Source organism: Balaenoptera musculus, chromosome 9 (assembly GCF_009873245.2).
Source record: "Balaenoptera musculus isolate JJ_BM4_2016_0621 chromosome 9, mBalMus1.pri.v3, whole genome shotgun sequence".
In the NCBI taxonomy this organism is placed as follows: Eukaryota; Metazoa; Chordata; class Mammalia; order Artiodactyla; family Balaenopteridae; genus Balaenoptera; species Balaenoptera musculus.
The window spans coordinates 1,812,271-1,836,146 of NC_045793.1; the positions used below are offsets into that span (position 1 = coordinate 1,812,271).

At 42.2% G+C, this 23,876-nt stretch overlaps 1 protein-coding gene across 2 annotated transcripts in view; it reads right to left on the reverse strand.

The window, feature by feature from the left end:
• RNF32 (ring finger protein 32) overlaps nt 1-23,876 on the reverse strand; it is a 42,738-nt gene that overhangs the window by 15,516 nt on the left and 3,346 nt on the right. The window contains exons 3-8 of one of the 2 annotated variants that reach the window (XM_036862980.1): nt 23,550-23,832; nt 10,425-10,567; nt 7,763-7,795; nt 7,080-7,204; nt 6,827-6,935; nt 4,408-6,382 (exon numbers count right to left, since the gene is read on the reverse strand). In XM_036862980.1, the coding sequence (XP_036718875.1) occupies nt 6,236-6,382; nt 6,827-6,935; nt 7,080-7,204; nt 7,763-7,795; nt 10,425-10,567; nt 23,550-23,832 (840 nt within the window). In that variant the 3' untranslated portion in view covers nt 4,408-6,235. Of the gene's footprint in view, nt 1-4,407; nt 6,383-6,826; nt 6,936-7,079; nt 7,205-7,762; nt 7,796-10,424; nt 10,568-23,549; nt 23,833-23,876 lie in introns of those variants that run through there. The other variant, XM_036862979.1, reaches the window with a different exon arrangement.

Consider the following 23,876-nt stretch of genomic DNA (forward strand, 5'->3'; position numbering starts at 1 on the left):
TGTGCCTTCTCTCAATCCTGCAACATATCAGGCTAGGTGCTGACAGCCTCCTTTGCTTTCCCAAGGTGAGGCTGGAGCTCAAGTCGGTGGTGCCTCCCTGCCTGCAGACCTGGGCTGGCTTTCTGCACATGCTCACTAGCTATCTGCCAAAGCTGGCTCTCACTATCAGGGGTGCACCCAGGGAGCCAGCCACATGGTGTGGGCGAGGCACGTGGAGTGCTGGGGCCAGGAGAGGGACCTGCAGGAGAGGCATCCCCAGTGGCTCCTGAGAGGGCTTCTTGATGGAGTCCTCAACACTGTTGGTAGGATCCATATCCCTTCAATGTCCTCTGAGAGTCCTATTTACTGCTTCCCCAGTCTTTTCCATCCCCAGTCATGTGGCTCATGATTCAGTACTCTGGATGGGGTGAGGGAAAGATTAGCCTCTTTGGCAGTGTCCCACATGGCTGAGGAAGCCAGGCACTTACTCACATGCCTTCATTTTCCCCTGTGGGAGAAATCACTTGGCCCTGAGCTGTGCTTCCTTGGGGGGAGGGTGACATGGGTAAAGTCAGGCTATTCTTCTTTCCCTCTCCAATGTGTCCAAACTTGTATATATTTTTTTTTGTTCCAACAGTGTGCTGGAACTTTGCCTTTGGAAACCTGGGCTTCCACAAAGGCTTTCTTGTTGGTAGGTGATTGTCTAAGGCAGTGCTCTCCAGGGGCACCCAGGCTGCAGGCGAGAGGGGCTGGGGCAGCTTGGAGCAGTTTCAAGGGCCACTTCAGGGTCCACAGCCTGGACCAAGGTGTGTGTGCCTGTGACCCGATGCTTGGGTGGGTGAGACTCCTCCCGGGTCTCTTGGCTTATGGTGCTGGATCCCACAGTTCCCACTAAGGCAGTTTTGTCCATGGATGAATGCCAAGCTGTGTTGCTGGTTAGGGGGAATACAAGTGAGGGACAACTTATTTGGCCATGTTGCCAACGTCATCCTCAGAAAAACTTTTCCTTATCAGTATTTGTATATTTCTTGTAAGTTTATTTTTAGGTATTAACTATTATGAAAGGGATCCTTTTCCATTGCATTTTATATCTGATTATTGTTGCTATACAGGATGCAATTATTATTGCATATTTATCTTGAACATCTAATGGTTTCGTTCTAATAATTTTTCAAATGATTTTATAGATTTAAAATCCATGTGTATAGATAATAAATATGGATTATATAATGCACACACATTGTATTTTTGTTTTCTTGTATTATTGCATTGGCAAGGAATGGCCAAAGTGTGATTGTGGGTAACCTATTTTGCATCTTTAGGGTTTCACTATCTAAAATAATGTGTTTTTAGTTTCCGATATGTAGTCTTTATTGTGACAAGGAAATTTCATTTAGTTCTAGTTCGCTGTCATTATTAGGAATGGCTGTTAAACTTAATATATTTTCAGTAAAGACTGAGATGCTTTAATATAATTTTTCTCAGTCATTTTCTTAAAATTTATTTATTTTATTTTTGGCTGCGTTAGGTCTTCATTGCTGCACGCGGGCTTTCTCTAGTTGCAGCGAGTGGGGGCTACTCTTTTTTGCAGTGTGCAGGCTTCTCATTGTGGTGGCTTCTCTTGTTGTGGAGCATGGGCTCTAGGTGTTCAGGCTTCAGTAGTTGTGGCTCACAGGCTCTAGAGTGCAGGCTCAGTAGTTGTGGCGCATGGGCTTAGGTGCTCCAAGGCATGTGGGATCTTCCCGGACCAGGGCTCGGACCCACCAGAGTCCCCTGCATTGGCAGGTGGACTCGTAACCACTGCGCCACCAGGAAAGCCCCTTTCTCAGTCATTTTTATATTTCTTTCTATGTTTGCTATTTTTATAGGAGGTAATTTCAATTACATTTTCAGATTTAACAGCACAAAGTTGTATACAATAGTCTTTTATAATTTAGAGATAATTTCCACATATGTGATTATGTCTCCCATTCTGTGTATCTGCATTCTGCTTTATCTAATTTGTTTTAACCCTGGTGAGACTTTACCTCGTAGTTGTTCCTGTTTTTGTTTTGTTTTGTTTTTGGAAGAGCTTTTTTTTCTTTTTTAACAGCTTTATTGGAGTGTAATTGCTTTACAATGTTGTGTTAGTTTCTACTGTATAACAAAGTGAATCAGCTATATGTATACATATATCGCCATATCCCCTCTCTTGCCTCTCCCTCCCACCCTCCCTATCCCACCCCTCTAGGTGGTCACAAAGCACTGAGCTGATCTCCCTGTGCTATGCGGCTGCTTCCCACTAGCTATCTATTTTACATTTGGGAGTGTATATATGTCAATGCCACTCTCTCACTTCGTCCCAGCTTACCCTTCCCCCTCCCCGTGTCCTCAATTCCATTCTCTATGTCTGCATCTTTATTCCTGTCCTGCCCCTAGGTTCATCAGAACCATTTTTTCTGTTTTTTAGATTCCATATATATGTGTTAGCATACGGTATTTGTTTTTCTCTTTCTGGCTTACTTCACTCTGTATGACAGACTCTAGGTCCATCCACCTCACTGTTAATGTTTTTTAAACTCTGATGAGCTATTTATCTTATAGTTTCTCTTTTCCAAAATACCAGCTATTGGCTTCATTTACCAGTTTTACTTTTTTCCTAATAAATTACTTATTTTATTTTTATACTTTCTACTTCCTACATTTAAAGATTTGAATGGTTGGTTCATTATTCTTTCATCTTTCTTGTTCAATAATAAATGTACTTGACACTACTGTCCTCTAAGTACAGCTTTAGCTATGTACCACAGAATAGCAGTGTCATGAACACCAGAATAGTGTATGTTAGATTCTTGATTCCCAAATACACTTTAAAATTCATTTATTTTATTGTGATTTTCTATTTTATTTCTTTTGTTTGCACATTCTCTCATTTATTCTTGAGCATGTCTTTGTGTAGAACATTTTTGTTTCATTTGGTTCAAATCTCCCATAAGCAGCTACTAGCAGATTTTTTCAATGTAATTCAAGAATCTATTGTTTAATACAGAAATTTATCTCAATCGTTGTTTGTTGTAACTGTTATCCTATCATCTTACATTTTCTACTCATTATCCTTTCTTGTTGCCTTTTCCTGACTTGTATGAAATCTTTTTTTTTTTTATGTTTTGGCCGTGCCACGTGGTATTCGGGATTTTATTTCCCCGACCGGGTATCGAACCCGTGCCTCCTGCAGTGGAAGCGTGGAGCCCTAACCACTGGACCGCAAGGGAAGTCCCTGTAGGAAATCTTTTTATATCACCACATATATATCCACTTTGGTCTTCATAATTGCTGTGAAGAAATCATTGTATGCATGCTTCCTTGGTGGCAGGCTCTTGGGTTGTTTATGGTTCTTCCTCTTTTATAATCATTGCTATAGTTAACATACTCATGAATGTATCTTAGAAAACATTATGAGCATATCTGGGGGGTAAATTTCTAGAGAAGGGATCAAAGGGAACTGTCAGCCAGCAGGATGGTACATTCTTAGTTCTACCAATGGCTTATAAGACTATTTCCCCCTCCTTCTTATCAGCTCTAGATAATTATCATCAAAATTTTCAATTCTTGCCAATCTAATAGGTGAAACAGGTTCTTATTTTTGCTTTAGTTTAGTTTTCTCTAATTATGAGTAAGGTTGAGCATCTTTTTATACAGTAATCACGTATCCATAGTCCTGTAAACTGCTTGTCACATATTAAGGAAATTTGCTTTTAGTCCTTTGAATTGCAAATATGTTTTCCTGATTTGTCATTGGTCTTTCAATTTTTTCTCCTTATACATACGTTTTGAAGTTTTATGTAGTTACCAATCCGTTCCTTTATGGTTTGTGTGTGTGTGTTTATCGTTTTACAGATCGTACCAGAGAGGTCTTTCTCACTACCAGATGAGGAATTTATTTTATAATGCCTTCTTCTAAAATTACTATGTTTAAGTTTTCATGTTTAACTCTTTGTTCTGTATGGAATATATTCTGGTGTAAGGAGTGAATTCCATTTTTGTTTATACCCTCTCCTCCTCCCCTCCAACCTCCCGCCCCTTCCTTCTCATTTCTGACTCAAGCCCAACTCCTTGGGATTTAGAAACTGTACATTGTAGTTCTACATTTCATATAGAGTTTATCTTTACATTTTAATTGTTAACATTTCACTGCATTTGTATTCTCTCTTCGGATGTACATGTGTATATGTGAGTGTGTGATCTATTTAAGGGTTAGATGCAGACATCGCAATACTTCACCCCTAAATCCTTCAGCATGTGACTCCTGAGAACCAGGACACTGTACCTGACAGTGACACTGCAACGAACACACAACTGACACATGACTACTGTGTAATATATGGTCCATGTTCATATCCCCACATATCCCAATTATAGCACTGGTTTTACATTTAGTTTTGATCCAGGATCCAATCAAAGACCTCTCATTACATTTAAATGTTATATCTCTCAGACAGCTTTGTTCTAGAACATTCCTCTTCTTTTCTTTATAACATTTTACAATTGAAGTCAGCTGCTTTGCGGAATAGTCCTCACTTTGGATTTACCTGGCTACGTGTGTCCGCATGACTGGGTTCAGGTGAAGCAGCTTTGGCGTGAACGTGCAAAGGCAGTGTTCGGTCCCAGTGCTCCCCATGCACGTGAGAGACCCATGGGTCACTCTGTGCAGCTAGTGGTGGTCACTGGGCTGCGAAGATGTCTTCCAGACCTTTCCAGTGTGCAGACTTCTCATTCTCTTTATAAATTCTCACTGATGTGTGGGATGATTCTTTGAGATTGTGTGAAAATCCAGTTCCTCGACAGTTGTTCACCCAATAGCTTACAGTAATTTCCTGACATATAGTTCTCAAACTGTTGTTTGTGTGCGTCCATATAGTCTGGACATATCTATAGAATCCTGGGTAAAATGAAATTCAGTGACCTAGTTCAATCATCTTTCAAATTCCATTAAAGCACATTGGCATTTTAAAGTTGTGGATTAACGCTTCCTAGATCATGCCTATAGCTCAGCATGTGAGCTCCATCAAGTTGGAAAAGGTAGGAAAAATCATCAAATTGCAAGAGTCATCTACTAAATGATCAGAAGTGCAACAGAACAGGACCCCATCCCCTGTCCCAGACGTCCTCTGCGCCCCGTCCTGCTGGAAGGGGTGTGAATGACTAGGAGAAAACAAGGTAGAATCCCAGATTCTCGATCACAGCCTCTCACCCCCCTGCTTCTGCCCCCGACTTCTCCAAAGGCCAGAGCGGCTGCAGGAACTGCCCACCCTGCCAGAGGGGCGCCTCCTAGAGCCAGGACAGGGGACAGCACCGTGGGCATCTCCAGCCGGCCGGCGCCACAGAAGCAAATCTCTCCACCCACTGTTCAACCTCCGTCATCAAGATCCACAGTATTTTAAGGCCATTTGCTCACATACTGCCTTTAATGGTCTCCTACTCCTGAGGGCAAATCAAGTATATTTTCTTGGTAAGTCTGAGGCACAGACATCACGTAAGCCATGACTCTGATTTTCTTTTGCACATACTGATAGCCACCTTGCCTGGAACAGTTACCTAAGCGATCAGGAAGGGTATTAGAAAAAAGATCTATTATCGCACTGCTTTAGAGTCGAGCCTCAATCCTCTTACTCAGGATTCCCGTGCAGTCCTGGGACACTGTGAAGAAGCCCCCTCACACCTCCCACCCCGGCACACAGAGGGCGGGCGAAGTTGCAAGATGCCAGAGAAGGAGACGCACAGACAGCAGCCCGGCGGCCTGAGGTCAGGCCGGGGGTCGCACGACAGCACGGGGGCGATGTGTTGATGGCAGCTGCACGGGGCCAAGGTCCTTACGCTTCACACGCCCACGGAAGTCACACAGCGGAAGAAAGGGGATCCCGCACACAGTGAAGGGTAATTTTCTATCACTCATTGTTCCACATGGGAGTGCAGCCCAAAAGACAGGTACGTTTAGAAAAGATCGAAATAAATGTGTGAGTGATGCTTCCACAAATAACCGTAACAGGGAAGCGTGACTGTGAGTTTTATCTCAGTGATTTGAGGGTCACATCGTCAGAATACCGTACTCTCATACAGTGCTATCCTAAAGAAGTGTGGACTAGCCCTAAATCTAAAACAGCATAAAGATTAACTTGAACAATATGTTAACATTTGTAATAGATACAAATTTTCAGGTGCCTACTGTGTGCTGCGACTCTCAGGGTTGGAGCAGCTCTGCAGGGAGGGATTACTGGCTTCACATCACAGGCGCAGACTCTGAGGCCACAGCTGCAGCTGTTGGCCTGAAGCCGCAGAGCTGGGGAGGGCAGACCGGGGACCGCGGCCCGGGGAGCTGCTCCTTCCTCTGGGCCTGGCTTTTTTGTATGAGGCACATAACAGAAAGCTGTCAAACAAGCCGAAAAGTACCGATAAAAATGGTTAAAAGAAAGGGTAGAAACTGAAGTTATTTATCTCTAAAACGCTCGCATTTTGGTGACCCCAGGAGGTCCTCGATAAAATGGTAGCACTGCGGGCCTTTTTTTTTTTTTTCAGTTCCCGTCCATTTCTCAGGGGATGTTTATTTAAACAACTGTCATAAAATGGCCAAACAGAAGTTGCTTTGAATTTAACCTTATTCCAATTTTATGAATTTTATGATTTGACTAGAAGAGAAAATCTGAAAGTACGGACCGCCTGGGTTAGAAAGCCAGTTTAGGTGACCGCATCCCAACCATTTGTAAAAAGCCCCAAACTGAAGTAAGGCTCAGGGTTTCACGGCCTCACTGGCCTCCATGACCCATGAGTCACCGGCAGGGACCCGGCCCGGAGCGTCGAGGGTCACACCCACCTTTGCTTCAAAGAACTTTCTCCTCAACTTGGCGTCCGTGGGCGGCACCGTCCTCCTCAGCTCCCGGTACCACTTCCTGACCACGTGTCCCCTCCAGAAGGCCTGGATCCTGGAGCACAGGACCCCATCAGCCCCGCCGTGCCAGCCCCGGGGCGCGGAGAGGCCACAGGGAAGACCCCCCAGCAGCTTCCAGAGGCCCCCGAGCACCCTCTCAGATGGGCAGGCACGTCCCTGCGGCTCGGGGACCCCTCACCTGGCCGCACACTTTATTCTGAAGAGCCGGGCCCCGTCGTGAATCACTTTGGTTTGATACTGGTTCTTTCTACAGAGAGGACAGGTTTTTTTATTTGCGAACTTTTCAAAAGCCTGAAGGCATGCCTGAAGAAAAACATTTCACTTAAAATTTTGCTAGTAATTACTTATAAACAACATTTTTACTTCTAATGTAATTATAGTGTTGTTTTCTCTCATAATTATGAGACATAGCCCAATTCAGATTATGAAGGGGAGAAGTTTCATCAGATGCTAACACCTTCCTCCTGAAACTTGTTCCAAAAATGGTATTTTACAAGAATATACATGCAGATACATCAAAAACTTCTGGGAACACCTCGTGTGAAGGCGGATGGTCCCTGCATACGGGCGACTGTGCAGTGAACTCAGAGGACGAGAGCTGTCACCCACTCTGACGTACCTTACCAGCCACACTCTCTCCTACAAACATTTGTGGCTCTTTTGCCACAGAAAATTCACCCTTTTCGAAACAGGATGAATTGTACTCTAGCCTAAAGTCATATTTCTACGCGTAAATGGTGATTATGGATAAAATAAATGGTTCCTTTTAGGAGCCTTTAAGTGAGAGAGACGAGGCTCCACCCCTCTGAGCTACAAGGATGCTGCGAGCGCTGCAGGATGGGACGGAGGCGGGTTACTCACCCTGTGGAACACATGGGAACATGAAAGCAGCACCTGTTCACGAGAAGACAGATGTTTGAAGTTTAAATTAGTTTAAAAGAGAAGCAGCATAAATGCATTAATTAAAAGAAAAATTCTGACTATTTAAAAGGTAGGCTGTGTTGTTTCTTTGAAAAATTTAAAAAGCCGATTAACAACTTTGATATTTACAATATTTAGCGTTTCAGTTTAGCATAGCGCAGGTATATAATCTCAACAAGAAAAACTAACTTAACAACAATCTGAAACATCAAACGAACACATTAAGTTTGCTGTAGAATGAGTGTATATTTAAAACTGAAACAATTACAAAAGAGAAGTATTTCTGGGCAGATCCAAAGAGAGAGTGCAGGCTGGTGAGGACCCAGGCTGGGGGGTGGGCAGCAGAGAAGGGAAAACAAACACCTTTTCTTAGGACTTTGTTCAACTCAACTGCACTCTTAAATTTAATTAGCAATACATCCTAGAGACATATGAATCACTTTTTCTTTTTTAAATGCAGGGAAAGTGTGGTCTCCAGAAAATTCTACCTTCCTGTGACCCAAATTCTCCACTAAGTGATGACATTCTGGGCTGTGACAAAGCAGCTTGGACTGAACGAAGAAAAAGGTAGCTGGCTCTTCTGGAAGGAAAGGCCAGGGAGGGGTGAGACCAGGACAGCCAGCACAAGCGACTCAGGCGCCCGCGGCCTCTCTCCGAATGTGCGGGACGGAGGCAGGTGGCAGAGGCAGTTCCCCAGCGGTGCAGGCTTCCACCTTCCCAGGGCCACCTGACCCTGGTGAAACCTTCCAGTTTCAAAGTGACCCCCCCCATGCCTTCGTTCGGTCTACACGTTTCTTCCTTAATGGGAAGAATGGAAGAAATATCAGAACAAATAGAACTTAGAAAGTTCTAAAACCTTTCCTTGAAACTTACTGCCTGCCACCAATAAGCCTAAATTGGAAAAACTCAGTCACGAGGGTCCTTTTTAATGATCCCCCTTGAATCTAACAGCAGCCTTTCGTGCATTCAACTGCTCATTCTCTATAGAACCATCTTTCAGAGTGTTTTATCTATCAGCAGACATTTGATGATCTATACTGAATAATATTTTACTCCGTATATTTAAAATATACTTTTAAATGTCCATAAATATTTGTTATTGGCAAACACTCTCTGAGATAACAAAAATAAACGATTCAGCGGTGGTGAATACACTGAAAATGTCCCAGAAGTTCAGATTAGATTCTAGCTGTCCCAAGCACACTTCCTGAGCTGGCCTACTGTGGCTCACGTGAATTGTTTATGTCCTCATCTGTTAAAGGGGTATAATGCCTATCTCAGGGACACGTGAGATTAACCGAAGCCTTCTCAAATCATTAAATGTCGGGAAAATGCCAACTATTGTTTATAACTAAGGAAAAAGCTAAACATGAGAACAATAACTAGAAATGCAAAATAAACACGTGTCTATATCTATAACCAAAAATACTATAGTGAGAAATTTATAAAAAACAAAATGGAAGAAATGGTGGGCATGTTGCATCCTGATTCCCCCTTAAGATATTCAACTTCAGACTTTCATTCTTCATACCACAGTCAGGCTAGATATTTATAGCATAATTAAGAAAGAGGTTGCTGGGGCCAGAAAGATTCCTTGTGGCTTTATTAGCTCTTTTGCTACTAAAATGCTAAATCATCCTAGAGGTTATTGCTGTGCTTTAAGGGCTAATATCTTTCTGAAATATCCAACTTTCATATATGTAAGATTAGGTTCTGATAGAGAACTAGAACATAATAAGTATGTTTAAAATGACGTGTGAGTTCAAATTAGTAAAGAACAAAATTTTATGACAGTGAACTAACTCATTAACAGTGAAACTTATTAAAGCAAATTAAGTTTGAGGGTTTACGTGCCAGTATAGTAGGTAAAGCTGGGGTTCCTAGGCTGTGAATTTTAAGCCTGCCTTTAACTGTATTTGCTGTATTTTTTAAAGCAAAGTTCCAAGTGCCTCTGTGTAGGAAGCATAATGCTATGCATGTGAGAAATCACTACACGGTGGCCATTAGCTCAAAAAAAAAAAAAAAAAATCTAAGAATAGCAGAGTCCCTAACTTTCAGGAGATTAAAGTTTAATTAGGCAGACAAAGTATGTATAGAAAAAACCCCTATGACATAGATTGATTGTATATTATGCATATTATCATCAATCTTACTATGGTAAACTTTCATGAATAAAGATTGTTAAAAGATTTTACTTAAAGATCCTTCCACAGATTCTTTGGAGATATTCAAGCTTGGTTTTTCTCTTATGGTTTCAAGTCACAAAACAACTTAAAAGTTCCCATCCTTCTGCCCTCGGTACTCTCCCAGCAGTGTCCCCACTCACCCCCAGCTGCTCACGGCCACTGGAATGGGAACATTCCTTTTGTACAAACTTTGTACTTGAGAACTAATAGCATTCAGTAAATAAGACTGTTTAATGAGGGTGTTTAGCTCTTTCTCACACACATACTTTAATTAATGGAAACAAAATGTAAGTCTTTGATGGTCACATAGGAGGAAGAGACTGGAAAATGAAGCATGGACTCCCTTAGCCCCAGTTCAGAGTCCAGTCACTAGAGAATGCCCCACAGGCCTGCTTATCTAAGCTCACGCTAAACACCTGCGGGCGAAGTTCGAATTCTTCTTTGCATATTGGGCACGGCTGCATGGACGCCCCTTGCAGGACGGATCTTTGCTTCACTTTTTCCCATTCATCTGATGACAGTGGCAATGGGGGAGGTTCAAAGAGGCCCAGCTTCTGTGCTGAAGTTAAAACAATATGAAATATGAGTTAAATCTCTTTTAGAATATGGTAACATGCATAATTTTAATGACATTATTTTGCAAATATTAAAGCAAAACATTTCCATTGCATACTTTATTCCACCATATTTAGAATGCTGCTTTTATATATACGGGTGCACAGAAGTCAAGGAGAATACTATCTTACATTTATGCTTTAGGCTTTTATTTACAAAGAATTCCCCATATCTATTTCATTTTCATAATGATTCTATAAGGTAGGCCGGACTGATATCCACTTTTACAGATGTTTTCACAGGTATTGGCCAAAGGTCTCCCCCATCTCTCAGCTAACTTCTCTCTCGGCCTTTGGCATTGCCTCCTTCCAATTTAGCTTGTTTCTGCCATCAGTGACCTTTGTAAAGCGAGCATCAATCCAGTTCTTCCCTCGCTAAAAGATTCCTATGACATGCGATCACCGTCAGGATGGTCCCTTCCTTCAGCGGTGTTTGAGAACCTACCGCGTGCCTACCCTGGAGCAGGCCTGGTATGCGGAGATACCATTCCGGTGGAAACACTCACTCTGAAGAAGAAGTTCCACAAGCTCGGCAGGATGGCGGTGGGGCCGTGAGCACCAGCTTCCACTCCCTCCACCCCGACCCCAGGCCATCGAGTGGACACGGCGTCAACCTATAGGGCCGTCTTCAGGGACAGAGAGTGAAGTGTTACGTCTACCGAACAAGAACAGGAGGCTGCAACAGGAACGCTCAGAGTACCAAAAAGAGCTCCTGAAAATGGAAACCCTTCAGCCTTCAACGGAAATGTGAAAGTCAACCAAAGCCTGGGAGAGGAAGTTAAGATAATCTCAAAGTAGAAAAATATAGGAGGAGATAGAAAATAGGAAAACTGAAGGATCAGTCTGACATCTGAAAGACAGGCATTCCAGAAAGAAAGCAAAGAAAACGGAGAGTAAATAAAGAGTCCAAATGTCTCCCGGAAGAGGACCTGCATTTCTAGCTTGAGAGGACACAGCAAGGCCCAGAAGGAAGGACTCACACCAAGTCCTGTCACTGTGAAACTGCAGAGGCAGAAAAAGATCCCAAAGGACCAGGAATCAGAATCATATCAGACATATCTATAGCAACACAGACACCAGAAGGCAATTCTTCCAAAATTCTGAGATAAAGATTCCCATATCAAAATCTCTTATTAGCCACAATCCAATGTCAAAGCAGAATAAAAGTATGTTTTGTCTGCAAGCCTGTATGTGGCCTCTCATGCACTCTTTCTTAGGAAGCTCCTGGGGGATAACTTCACTGCAAGGCACGAGTCAACTAAGGGAAAGAAGACCTAACACAAAAGAGCCAAAGGTCCTCAATGCACAGGATGATGCTGAGAAGAGATCTGGGGTTAAAAGCTCTGCACCAGCCCCACAGAGCAACTGGTCCAGATGGGAGCAGGATGATGGAAGGTTCTAGAAGAAATGTCTCCATGAAGATAAAATGAAAGATCACCTACTGTATTTTATTTTTACTATTTAAAAAATTTTTATTTATTTTTTGGCCGCATTGGGTCCTCATTGCTGCGCACGGGCTTTCTCTAGTTGCGGCAAGCAGGGACTACTCTTCATTGTGGTGTGCGGGCTTCTCATTGCAGTGGCTTCTCTTGTTGCAGAGCATGGCCTCTAGGTGCGCGGGCTTCAGTTGTTGTGGCACGTGGGCTCAGTAGTTGTGGCTTGTGGGCTCTAGAGCGCAGGCTCAGTAGTTGTGGCACACGGGCTTAGCTGCTCCGTGGCATGTGGGATCTTCCCGGACCAGGGCTCGAACCCATGTCCCCTGCACTGGCAGGCAGATTCTTAACCACTGCACCACCAGGGAAGTCCCTACCTACTGTATTTTAATGTACTGAGAGAATATATTTTTGGAAGAGATTTTTGGGGACAAATTTTGGGTCTTTTCCTACCCAGTTATTAAGACATATTACAAAATTATATAAATTAAAACAGTGAGATAATGACATAGAAACAGAAGCCCCAATCACACACACTCTATCTCTCTCTCTTTCCCATAAACACAGAAAAGTTGGTATACGCATAAGGTGGTGCCACAGCCAGCTAAGGATGGTTTATGGTTTGAGGGAAGAATCTAACTTAAGTTGTTATACCAATTGATGTTCCCCAAACCATTTGCAAAATATACTGTGATGAGGCCTAAATGTGAAAGGCAAAACTTCAAAGGTAGTAAAGAAAATGTGAGGACATCTTTGTGATCTCAGAATGGGTAAGGATTTAAATCCCCCAAATCATAAACGATAAAGAGAAAAACTGATAGACTTAACAGTAATCAGAATGAAGATTTTATTCAAATATAAAATCAGACATAAAAGTAAAAGACGGTGACAGGCCCAGAGAAGATACTGTCTGTGGCTAAAACAACATGGGATTAATGTGAAGAGGACACAAAGAACTCCAGCAAATCAGCAAGGAAAGGCAGCAAACCCAAGTGCAATACTATGTTTGGATAATAATTAAGAGCATGTCAGGGGACCTTCAAGATGGCGGAGGAGTAAGACGTGGAGATCACCTTCCTCCCCACAAATACATCAGAAATACATCTACATGTGGAACAACACCTACAGAACACCTACTGAACGCTGGCAGACCTCAGACCTCCCAAAAGGCAAGAAACTCCCCACGTACCGGGTAGGGCAAAAGAAAAAAGGAAAAACAGAGACAAAAGAATAGGGACGGGACCTGCACCAGTGGGAGGGAGACGTGAAGGAGGAAAGGTTTCCACACACTAGAAGCCCCTTCGCGGGCGGGGACTGCGGGGGGCGGAGGGGGGAGCTTCGGAGCCGCGGAGGAGAGCACAGCCACAGGGGTGCGGAGGGCAAAGCGGAGAGATTCCGGCACAGAGGCTCGGTGCCGACCAGCACTCACCAGCCCGAGAGGCTTGTCTGCTCCCCCGCCGGGGCGGGCGGGGCTGGGAGCTGAGGCTCTGGCTTCGGAGGTCAGATCGCAGGGAGAGGACTGGGGTTGGCTGCGTGAACACAGCCTGAAGGGGCTAGTGCGCCACAGCTAGCCGGGAGGGAGTCCGGGAAAAGGTCTGGAGCTGCCGAAGCGGCAAGAGACTCTTTCTTGCCTCTTTGTTTCCTCGGACCCCAGAGACGGGCATGAAACACTAAGGCTGCTGCTGCCGCCACCAAGAAGCCTGTGTGCGAGCACAGGTCACTATCCACACCTCCCCTCCCGGGAGCCTGTGCAGCCCGCCACTGCCAGGGTGCTGTGATCCAGGGACAACTTCCCCGGGAGAACGCACGGCGCCTCAGGCTGCTGCAACGTCACGCTGGCCTCTGCCGCCGCAGGCTCGCCCCGCATCCGTACCCTTCCCTCCCCGTGGCCTGAGTGAGCCAGAGCCCCCGAATCAGCTGCTCCTTTAACCCCGTCCTGTGTAAGCGAAGAACAGACGCCCTCAGGCGACCTACACGCAGAGACGGGGCCACATCCGAAGCTGAACCCCGGGAGCTGTGCGAACAAAGAAGAGAAAGGGAAATCTCTCCCAGCAGCCTCAGGAGCAGCGGATTAAATCTCCACAATCAACTTGATGTGCCTGCATCTGTGGAACATCTGAATAGACAACGAATCATCCCAAATTGAGGAGGTGGACTTGGGAGCAACTGTACACTTGGGGTTTGCTTTCTGCATCTAATTTGTTTCTGGTTTTATGTTTATCTTAGTTTAGTATTTAGAGTTTATTATCATTGGTAGATTTGTTTACTGGTTTGGTTGCTCTCTTTTTTTTTTAAATTACCTTTTTATTTTCTTATTTTAGTAATTTAAAAATTGTTTTATTTTAATATTTTTATTTTATTTATTATTATTATTTTTTCTTTCTTTTTTTCTCCCTTTTCTTGTGAGCCGTGTGGCTAGTAGGGTCTTGATGCTCTGGCTGGCTGTCAGGCCTCAGCCTCTGAGGTAGGAGAGCCAAGTTCAGGACATTGGTTCACCAGAGACCTCCCGGCCCCACGTAATATCAATTGGCGAGAGCTCTCCCAGAGATTTCTGTCTCAACGCTAAGACCCAGCTCCACCCAACGGCCAGCAAGCTACAGTGCTGGACGCCCTATGCCAAACAACTAGCAAGACAGGAACACAACCTCACCCATTAGCAGAGAGGCTGTCTAAAATCATACTAAGTTCACAGACACCCCAAAACACACCACCGGATGCAGCCCTGCCCACCAGAAAGACAAGATCCAACCTCATCCACCAGAACACAGGCAGCAGTCCTCTCCACCAGGAAGCCTCCACAAGCCACTGAACCAACCTTACCCACGGGGGCAGACACCAAAAACAACAGGAACTACAAACCTGCAGCCTGTGAAAAGGAGACCCCAAACACAGTAAGTTAAGCAAAATGAGAACACAGAGAAACACACAGCAGATGACGGAGCAAGGTAAAAACCCACCAGACCAAACAAATGAAGAGGAAGTAGGCAGTCTACCTGAAAAAGAATTCAGAGTAATGATAGTAAAGATGATCCAAAATCTTGGAAGCAGAATGGAGAAAATACAAGAAACATTGAACAAGGACCTAGAAGAACTAAAGAGCAAACAAACAATGATGAACAACACAATAAATGAAATTAAAAATTCTCTAGAAGGAATCAATAGCAGAATAACTGAGGCAGAAGAATGGACAAGTGACGTGGAAGATAAAATAGGGGAAATAACTAATGCAGAGCAGAATAAAGAAAAAAGATTGAAAACAACTGAGGACAATCTTAGAGACCTCTGGGACAACATTAAACACACCAACATTCAAATTATAAGGGTCCCAGAAGAAGAAGAGAAAAAGAAAGGGACTGAGAAAATATTTGAAGAGATTATAGTTGAAAACTTCCTTAATATGGGAAAGGAAATAGTTAATCAAGTCCAGGAAGTGCAGAGAGTCCCGTACAGGATAAATCCAAGGAGAAACATGCCAAGACACATATTAATCAAACTATCAAAAATTAAATACAAAGAAAATATATTAAAAGCAGCAAGGGAAAAACAACAAACAACATACAAGGGAATCCCCATAAGGTTAACAGCTGATCTTTCAGCAGAAACTCTGCAAGCCAAAGGGACTGGCAGGACATATTTAAAGTGATGAAAGAGAAAAACCTACAACCAAGATTACTCTACCCAGCAAGGATCTCATTCAGATTCCAGGGAGAAATTAAAACCTTTACAGATAAGCAAAAGCTAAGAGAATTCAGCACCACCAAACCAGCTTTACAACAAATGCTAAAGGAACTTCACTAGGCAGGAAACACAAGAGAAGGAAAAGACCTACAGAAACAAACCCAAAACAGTTAAGAAAATGGTAATAGGAACATAGATATCAATAACTACCTTAAATGTAAATGGATTCAATGCTCAAACCAAAAGACATAGACTGGCTGAATGGATACAAAAACAAGACCTGTATATATGCTGTCTACAAGAGACCTACTTTGGACCTAGGGACACATACAGACTGAAAGTGACGGGATGGAAAAAGATGTTCCATGCAAATGGAAATCTAAAGAAAGCTGGAGTGGCAATTCTCATATCAGATAAAATAGACTTTAAAATAAAGACTATTACAAGAGACAAAGAAGGACACTGCACAATGATCAAGGGAATCCAAGAAGAAGATATAACAATTGTAAATATTTAGGCACCCAACATAGGAACACCTCAATACATAAGGCAAATGCTAACAGCCATAAAGGGGGAAATCGACAGTAACACAGTAGTAGTAGGGGACTTTAACACCCTACTTTCACCAATGGACAGATCATGCAAAATGAAAATAAATAAGGAAACACAAGCTTTAAATGATACATGATACATCATTCTCAATGGTGAAAAACTGAAACCATTTCCTCTATGATCAGGAACAAGAAAAGGCTGTCCACTCTCACCACTATTATTCGACATAGTTTTGTAAGTTTTAGCCACAGCAATCAGAAAAGAAAAAAGAACTAAAAGGAATCTAAATCAGAAAAGAAGTAAAGCTGTCACTGTTTGCAGATGACATGACACTATACGTAGAGAATCCTAAAGATGCTACCAGAAAAATACTAGAGCTAATCAATGAATTTGGTAAAGTAGCAGGATACAAAATTAATGCACAGAAATCTCTTGCATTCCTCTACACTAATGATGAAAAATCTGAAAGAGAAATTAAGGAAACACTCCCATTTACCATTGCAACAAAAAGAATAAAACACCTAGGAATAAACCTACCTAAGGAGACAAAAGACCTGTATGCAGAAAACTACTAGACACTGATGAAAGACATTAAAGATGATACAAACAGATGGAGAGATATACCATGTTTTTGGATTGGAAGAATCAACATTGTGAAAATGACTATACTACCCAAAGCAATCTACAGATTCAATGCAATCCCTATCAAGGTACCAATGGCATTTTTCACAGAACTAGAACAAAAAATTTCACAATTTGTATGGAAACACAAAAGACCCTGAATAGCCAAAGCAATCTTGAGAAAGAAAAACAGAGCTGGAGGAATCAGGCTCCCTGACTTCAGACTATACTACAAAGCTACAGTCATCAAGACAGTATGGTAGTGGCACAAAAAACAGAAATATAGATCAATGGAACAGGATAGAAAGCCCAGAGATAAACCCACGCACATATGGTCACCTTATCTTTGATAAAGGAGGCAAGAATATACAATGGAGAAAAGACAGCCTCTTCAGTAAGTGGTGCTGGGGAAACTGGACAGCTACATGTAAAAGAATGAAATAGAACACTCCCTAACACCATACACAAAAATAAACTCAAAATGGATTAAAGACCTGTATGTAAGGCCAGACACTATAAAACTCTTAGAGGAAAACGTAGGCAGAGCACTCTATGACATAAATCAGAGCAAGATCCTTTTTGACCCACCTTCTAGAGTAAGGGAAATAAAAGCAAAAATGAACAAATGGGACCTAATGAAATTTAAAAGCTTTTGCACAGCAAAGGAAACCATAAACAAGATGAAAAGACAACCCTCAGAATGGGAGAAAATATTTGCAAATGAAGCAACTAACAAAGGATTAATCTCCAAAATTTATAAGCAGCTCATGCAGCTCGATACCCAAAAAATAAACAACGCAATCCCAAAATGGGCAGAAGATCTAAATAGACATTTCTCCAAAGAAGATATACAGATTGACAACAAACACATGAAAGAATGCTCAACATCATTAATCATTAGAGAAATGCAAATCAAAACTACAATGAGGTATCACCTCACACCGGTCAGAATGGCCATCGTCAAAAAATCTATAAACAATAAATGCTGGAGAGGGTGTGGAGAAAAGGGAACCCTATTGCACTCTTGGTGGGAATGTAAATTGATACAGCCACTATGGAGAACAGTATGGAGGTTCCTTAAAAAACTAAAAATAGAACTACCATACAACCCATTAATCCCACTACTGGGCATATACCCTGAGAAAACCATAATTCAGAAAGAGTCATGTACCACAATCTTCATTGAAGCTCTGTTTACAATAGCCAGGACATGGAAGCAACCTACGTGTCCATGACAGATGAATGGATAAAGAAGATGTGGCACATATATACAATGCAATATTACTCAGCCATAAAAAGAAACAAAATTGAGTTATTTGTAGTGAGGTGGATGGACCTAGAGTCTGTCATACAGAGTGAAGTAAGTCAGAAAGAGAAAAACAAATACCATATGCTAACACATATATGTGGAATCTTAAAAAAAAAAAAAAAGTTCTGAAGAACCTAGGGGCAGGACAGCAATAAAGATGCAGACATAGAGAATGGACCTGAGGACACGGGGAGGGGGAAGGGTAAGCTGGGACGAAGTGAGAGAGTGACATGGACATATATACACTACCAAATGTAAAATAGATAGCTAGTGCGAAGCAGCTGCATAGCACAGGGAGACCAGCTCGGTGCTTTGTGACCATGCAAGAGGGAGGAGATATGGGGATATATGTATATGTATAGCTGATTCACTTTGTTATAAAGCAGAAACTAAGACACCATTGTAAAGCAATTATACTCCAATAAAGATGTTAAAAAAAAAGAGCATGTGGTCCAACCTCATTAGTAACTAATATGCATAATAATTAGATTTTTAAAATAAGAGCTCCTGAAAGAATGACTCATTTACTCCAAATTGGGATTCTCTTCCTGATGTCTAATTTACATCTACCCTGCTCAGGTGACCGCTCTGAGGCTGCTTGATCATTTCTGTAAACTGTACATGCACATGGAAGACAGTCACTAAATCACTGTCACATTCTCCAAGCCTGTGCCTCTCTTGTGAGGTGCCGTGTCCAGGACATAAATAGCACTGTTAGCAGTTCCAGGGAGAATGACAAAGTGTCCACTGGGCACCGCAGCGACCTCAGGCTCCCTCTTCGCGGTTCAGCTCCTGCCCACAGGCCTTCGGCTCCTCCTCCATCCGTCACCTGCCCTCGGACGCAAGGTCCCAGCCAAACCTACTTTCCGTGCCCAGCATCACTGAAAACTTCATGGTGCTTCATCAAAAAATTAAGTATAGAATTACCATATGATCCAGCAATTCCTCCTCTTGGTGTATTCGCCAAAGAACTGAAAGCAGGGACTCAAGCAGATATTTGTACACCAATGTTCACAGCAGCATTATTCACAGTAACCATAAGGGAGAAACAACTCAAGTGTCCATTGATGGAATGGATAAACCAAATGTGCTATATGCAGGCAATGGAATGGTATTCCGTCCTAAACAAGAATGAAATTCTGATAGTGCTACAACATGAACGGACCTTGGAGATGTTATGCTAAAAGCAATAAGCACAAAAGCACAAGTATCGTATGACTGCTATTATACGCGGCTCCTAAAGTAGCCAGATTTGTAGAGACACAAAGTGAATTCGCGGTTGCCCAAGGCTGGGGGCGGGGACAGAGTTTGGGAAGATGAAAACGTCCTGGAGACGGACAGCGGCGATGGTCGCTCAACAGTGGGAATGCGCTTAATGCCACTGAACTGTGCACTTAAAAATGGTTGAAATGGTAAATTTGATGTTATGTATAGTTTTTTCTCGTTTTTTTTTTAAACATCTTTATTGGAGTATAATTGCTTTACAATGGTGTGTTAGTTTCTACTTTATAACAAAGTGAATCAGTTATACATAATTGCTTTACAATGGTGTGTTAGTTTCTGCTTTATAACAAAGTGAATCAGTTATACATATACATACATCCCCATATCTCCTCCCTCTTGCGTCTCCCTCCCTCCCACCCTCCCTATCCCACCCCTCTAGGTGGTCACAAACCACCGAGCTGATCTCCCTGTGCTATGCGGCTGCGTCCCACTAGCTATCAGTTCTATATTTGGTAGTGTATATATGTCCATGCCACTCTCTCACTTTGTCACAGCTTACCCTTCCCCCTCCCCATATCCTCAAGTCCATTCTCTAGTAGGTCTGCGTCTTTATTCCCATCTTGCCCCTAGGTTCTTCCTGACCATTTTTTTTAGATTCCATATATATGTGTTAGCATACAGTATTTGTTTTTCTCTTTCTGACTTATTTCACTCTGTATGACAGACTCTAGGTCCATCCACCTCACTACAAATAACTCAATTTCGTTTCTTTTTATGGCTGAGTAATATTGCATTGTATATATGTGCCACATCTTCTTTATCCATTCATCTGTCATGGACACTTAGGTTGCTTCCAATAGTCCTGGCTATTGTAAACAGAGCTTCAATGAAGATTGGTACATGACTCTTTTAGAATTATGGTTTTCTCAGGGTATATGCCCAGTAGTGGGATTGCTAGGTCGTATGGTAGTTCTATTTTTAGTTTTTTAAGGAACCTCCATACTGTTCTCCATAGTGGCTGTATCAATTTACATTCCCACCAACAGCGTATGAGGGTTCCCTTTTCTCCACACCCTTCCAGCATTTATTGTTTGTAGATTTTTTGATGATGGCCATTCTGACCGGTGTGAGGTGATACCTCATTGTAGTTTTGATTTGCATTTCTCTAGTGATTAATGATGTTGAGCATTCTTTCATGTGTTTGTTGGCAATCTGTATATCTTCTTTGGAGAAATGTCTATTTAGGTCTTCTGCCCGTTTTTGCATTGTTTGTTTTTTTGATATTGAGCTGCATGAGCTGCTTATAAATTTTGGAGATTAATCCTTTGTCAGTTGCTTCATTTGCAAATATTTTCTCCCATTCTGAGGGTTGTCTTTTCATCTTGTTTATGGTTTCCTTTGCTGTGCAAAAGCTTTTAAGTTTCATTAGGTCCCATTCGTTTATTTTTGTTTTTATTTCCCTTATTCTAGGAGGTGGGTCAAAAAGGATCTTGCTGTGATTTATGTCATAGAGTGTTCTGCCTGTGTTTTCCTCTAAGAGTTTGATAATGTCTGGCCTTACATTTAGGTCTTTAATCCATTTTGAGTTTATTTTTGTGTATGGTGTTAGGGAGTGTTCTAATTTCATTCTTTTACATGTAGCTGTCCAGTTTTCCCAGCACCACTTATTGAAGAGGCTGTCTTTTCTCCATTGTATATTCTTGCCTCCTTTATCAAAGATAAGTTGACCATATGTGCATGGGTTTATCTCTGGACTTTCTTTTTTTTTAATGAATTTATTTATTTTACTTTTGCTGCACGCGGGATTTCTCTTGTTGCGGTGAGCAGGGGCTACTCTTTGTTGAGGTGCGCGGGCTTCACATTGCGGTGGCTTCTCTTGTTGCGGAGCACGGGCTCTAGGTGCACAGGTTTCAGTAGTTGTGGCTCACGGGCTTAATTGCTCTGTGGCATGTGGGATCTTCCCTGACCAGGGCTTGAACCCGTGTCCTCTGCATTGGCAGGCAGATTCTTAACCACTGCACCACTAGGGAAGCCCTATCTCTGGACTTTCTATCCTGTTCCATTGATCTATATTTCTGTTTTTGTGCCAGTACCATACTGTCTTGATGACTGTAGCTTTGTAGTATAGTCTGAAGTCAGGGAGCCTGATTCCTCCAGCTCCATTTTTCTTTCTCAAGATTGCTTTGGCTATTCGGGGTGTTTTGTGTTTCCATACAAATTGTGAAATTTTTTGTTCTAGTCTGTGAAAAATGCCATTGGTACCTTGATAGGGATTGCATTGAATCTGTAGATTGCTTTGGGTAGTATAGTCATTTTCACAATGTTGATTCTTCCAATCCAAGAACATGGTATATCTCTCCATCTATTTGTATCATCTTTAATTTTTTCATCAATGTTTTATAATTTTCTGCATACAAGTCTTTTGTCTCCTTAAGTAGGTTTATTCCTAGGTATTTTATTCTTTTTGTTGCAATGGTAAATGGGAGAGTTTCCATAATTTCACTTTCAGATTTTTCATCCTAAGTGTATAGGAAATGCAAGGTACTTCTGTGCATTAATTTTGTATCCTGCTACTTTACCAAATTCATTGATTAGCTCTAGTAGTTTTCTGGTAGCATCTTTAGGATTCTCTATGTATAGTATCATGTCATCTGCAAACAGTGACAGCTTTACTTCTTTTCTGATTTGGATTCGTTTTATTTCTTTTTCTTCTCTGACTGCTGTGGCTAAGACTTCCAAAACTATGTTGAATAATAGTGGTGAGAGTGGGCAGATGTTATGTATATTTTACCACAACAAAAATTTTAAAACCCCAAGCCCCTCTCCTCATCCGACCCCTCCCATATCTTCCCTGCTCTCCCACTCTCCTCCATCCTGGCTCACCAGGCTCCGCCACTCTGTTCTTATTTCAGCTCCTCAAACGCCCCAGCTCTCTTGCCTCAGAGCCCTGCCTCTGTCTTCTCCTCTGTCAAGAACATTCTTCCTCTTTCTTCGCAGGGATAAACCCTTTTAATTCTTTGAATCTATGGTGGAAGCTAGCTGATGTTCACCAGCCTTGTTCCCCTCCTCCTGGGCACACAGCTGGACCTTACTTCCCAGCGTCCCTTGCAAAAAATAAAAATAATAAATAAAAATCAAAACCTTTTCTATTCCTAACTTTGCAGTTTAAAATAATCTCGGACTTGTAAACGGTTGTAAAACCGTGTAAAGAATCCTCACGTGCCTTGCACTTGGCTTCCCCAGATGTTCACATTTTACACGACCTGAGTGCCACGGTCCAATCTAGCAATTTATGTTGATCCAGTGCTCTCGATTAATCTATACTCCCCACAGGATGTCATTCTTGTCTCACTGACGTCCTTTTGTTCTGACCCTGATCACTCACAGGGCTCAGTTGGCCTGTCCCCTTGGCCTCCCAGGATCTGGGACAGCACCTCAGTCTTTATTTGCTTCTCTTCATGCTTTTGCAGAGCGCTGGCCAGGAACTGTGTAGAATGTCCTTCCACCAGGGTCATCTAAGGTTTCCTCAGAGTTACACTCGGAGATGCATCTTTGGCGAGAATGCCCTAGGAGGGATCTGCGTCCTTCTGAGAGCCTGGCGTCAGACTTTGTCACTTGGTAAAGGTGCTGTCACTTCTCCTGCGGTGAGTTGGCCCCTGGGGCAATGCCATGAGGCTGTGCCCCCACCTGTGTCTCAATGCGACTCCCCCACTAGTTCCAGCATCCTCAGATGGTTGTTATCAGTGTGGTCTTTACCACATGGTGATTTTCTATTTCTACCTCTGGTCTACTATACTTATAGTTGTCATTCTACTGTAAGAAAGAGCCTTTCCCATTACTTATTTATTTCTTCAATTATATATTTCTGTCACTGTAGATTAATGGATATCTACTTTATTCTGTTTTTACTTATTCTTACTCTACTTACCATTACTATCTTTATTTTCTTGCTCAAATTGGCCCCATTATCGCTTTTAAACTTCAGTACAGACATATCTTTCTGTAAGATTATAAGTTAAAATAATTTCTGTACCAGAGAAAATGGTACTATTAATCTCAACTAGATTCTTTAGCTCTAATAAGTCAAAATACGAATGAAGATTAGCTTACCTAAAGTTAATGGTGGTGGTTTTGGATCAAGAACGTATTCTTTTTCTGGATCTTCCACTTTAGGGCCTTGTGTGGTTTTTTTAAGTCCAGTATCTATTATTGCTTTTGTATTTCTTTTTAGAGACTTGGATCTGTTCTCTGTCCAAGAATGTACGTTTGTACATTTGTCCTTTGTCTTAGAATGATCTGCTACTGAAAGATTTCGAAGTTGAAGATCATGTAAAATGTGATCTTGTAAAGCCACTGCAGTGACTGCTAAGTTATCCTGTTTAGATGAATGACCCTAAAAAGTGGGGAAAAAAGCCTTACATGCAGAACATTATCTAA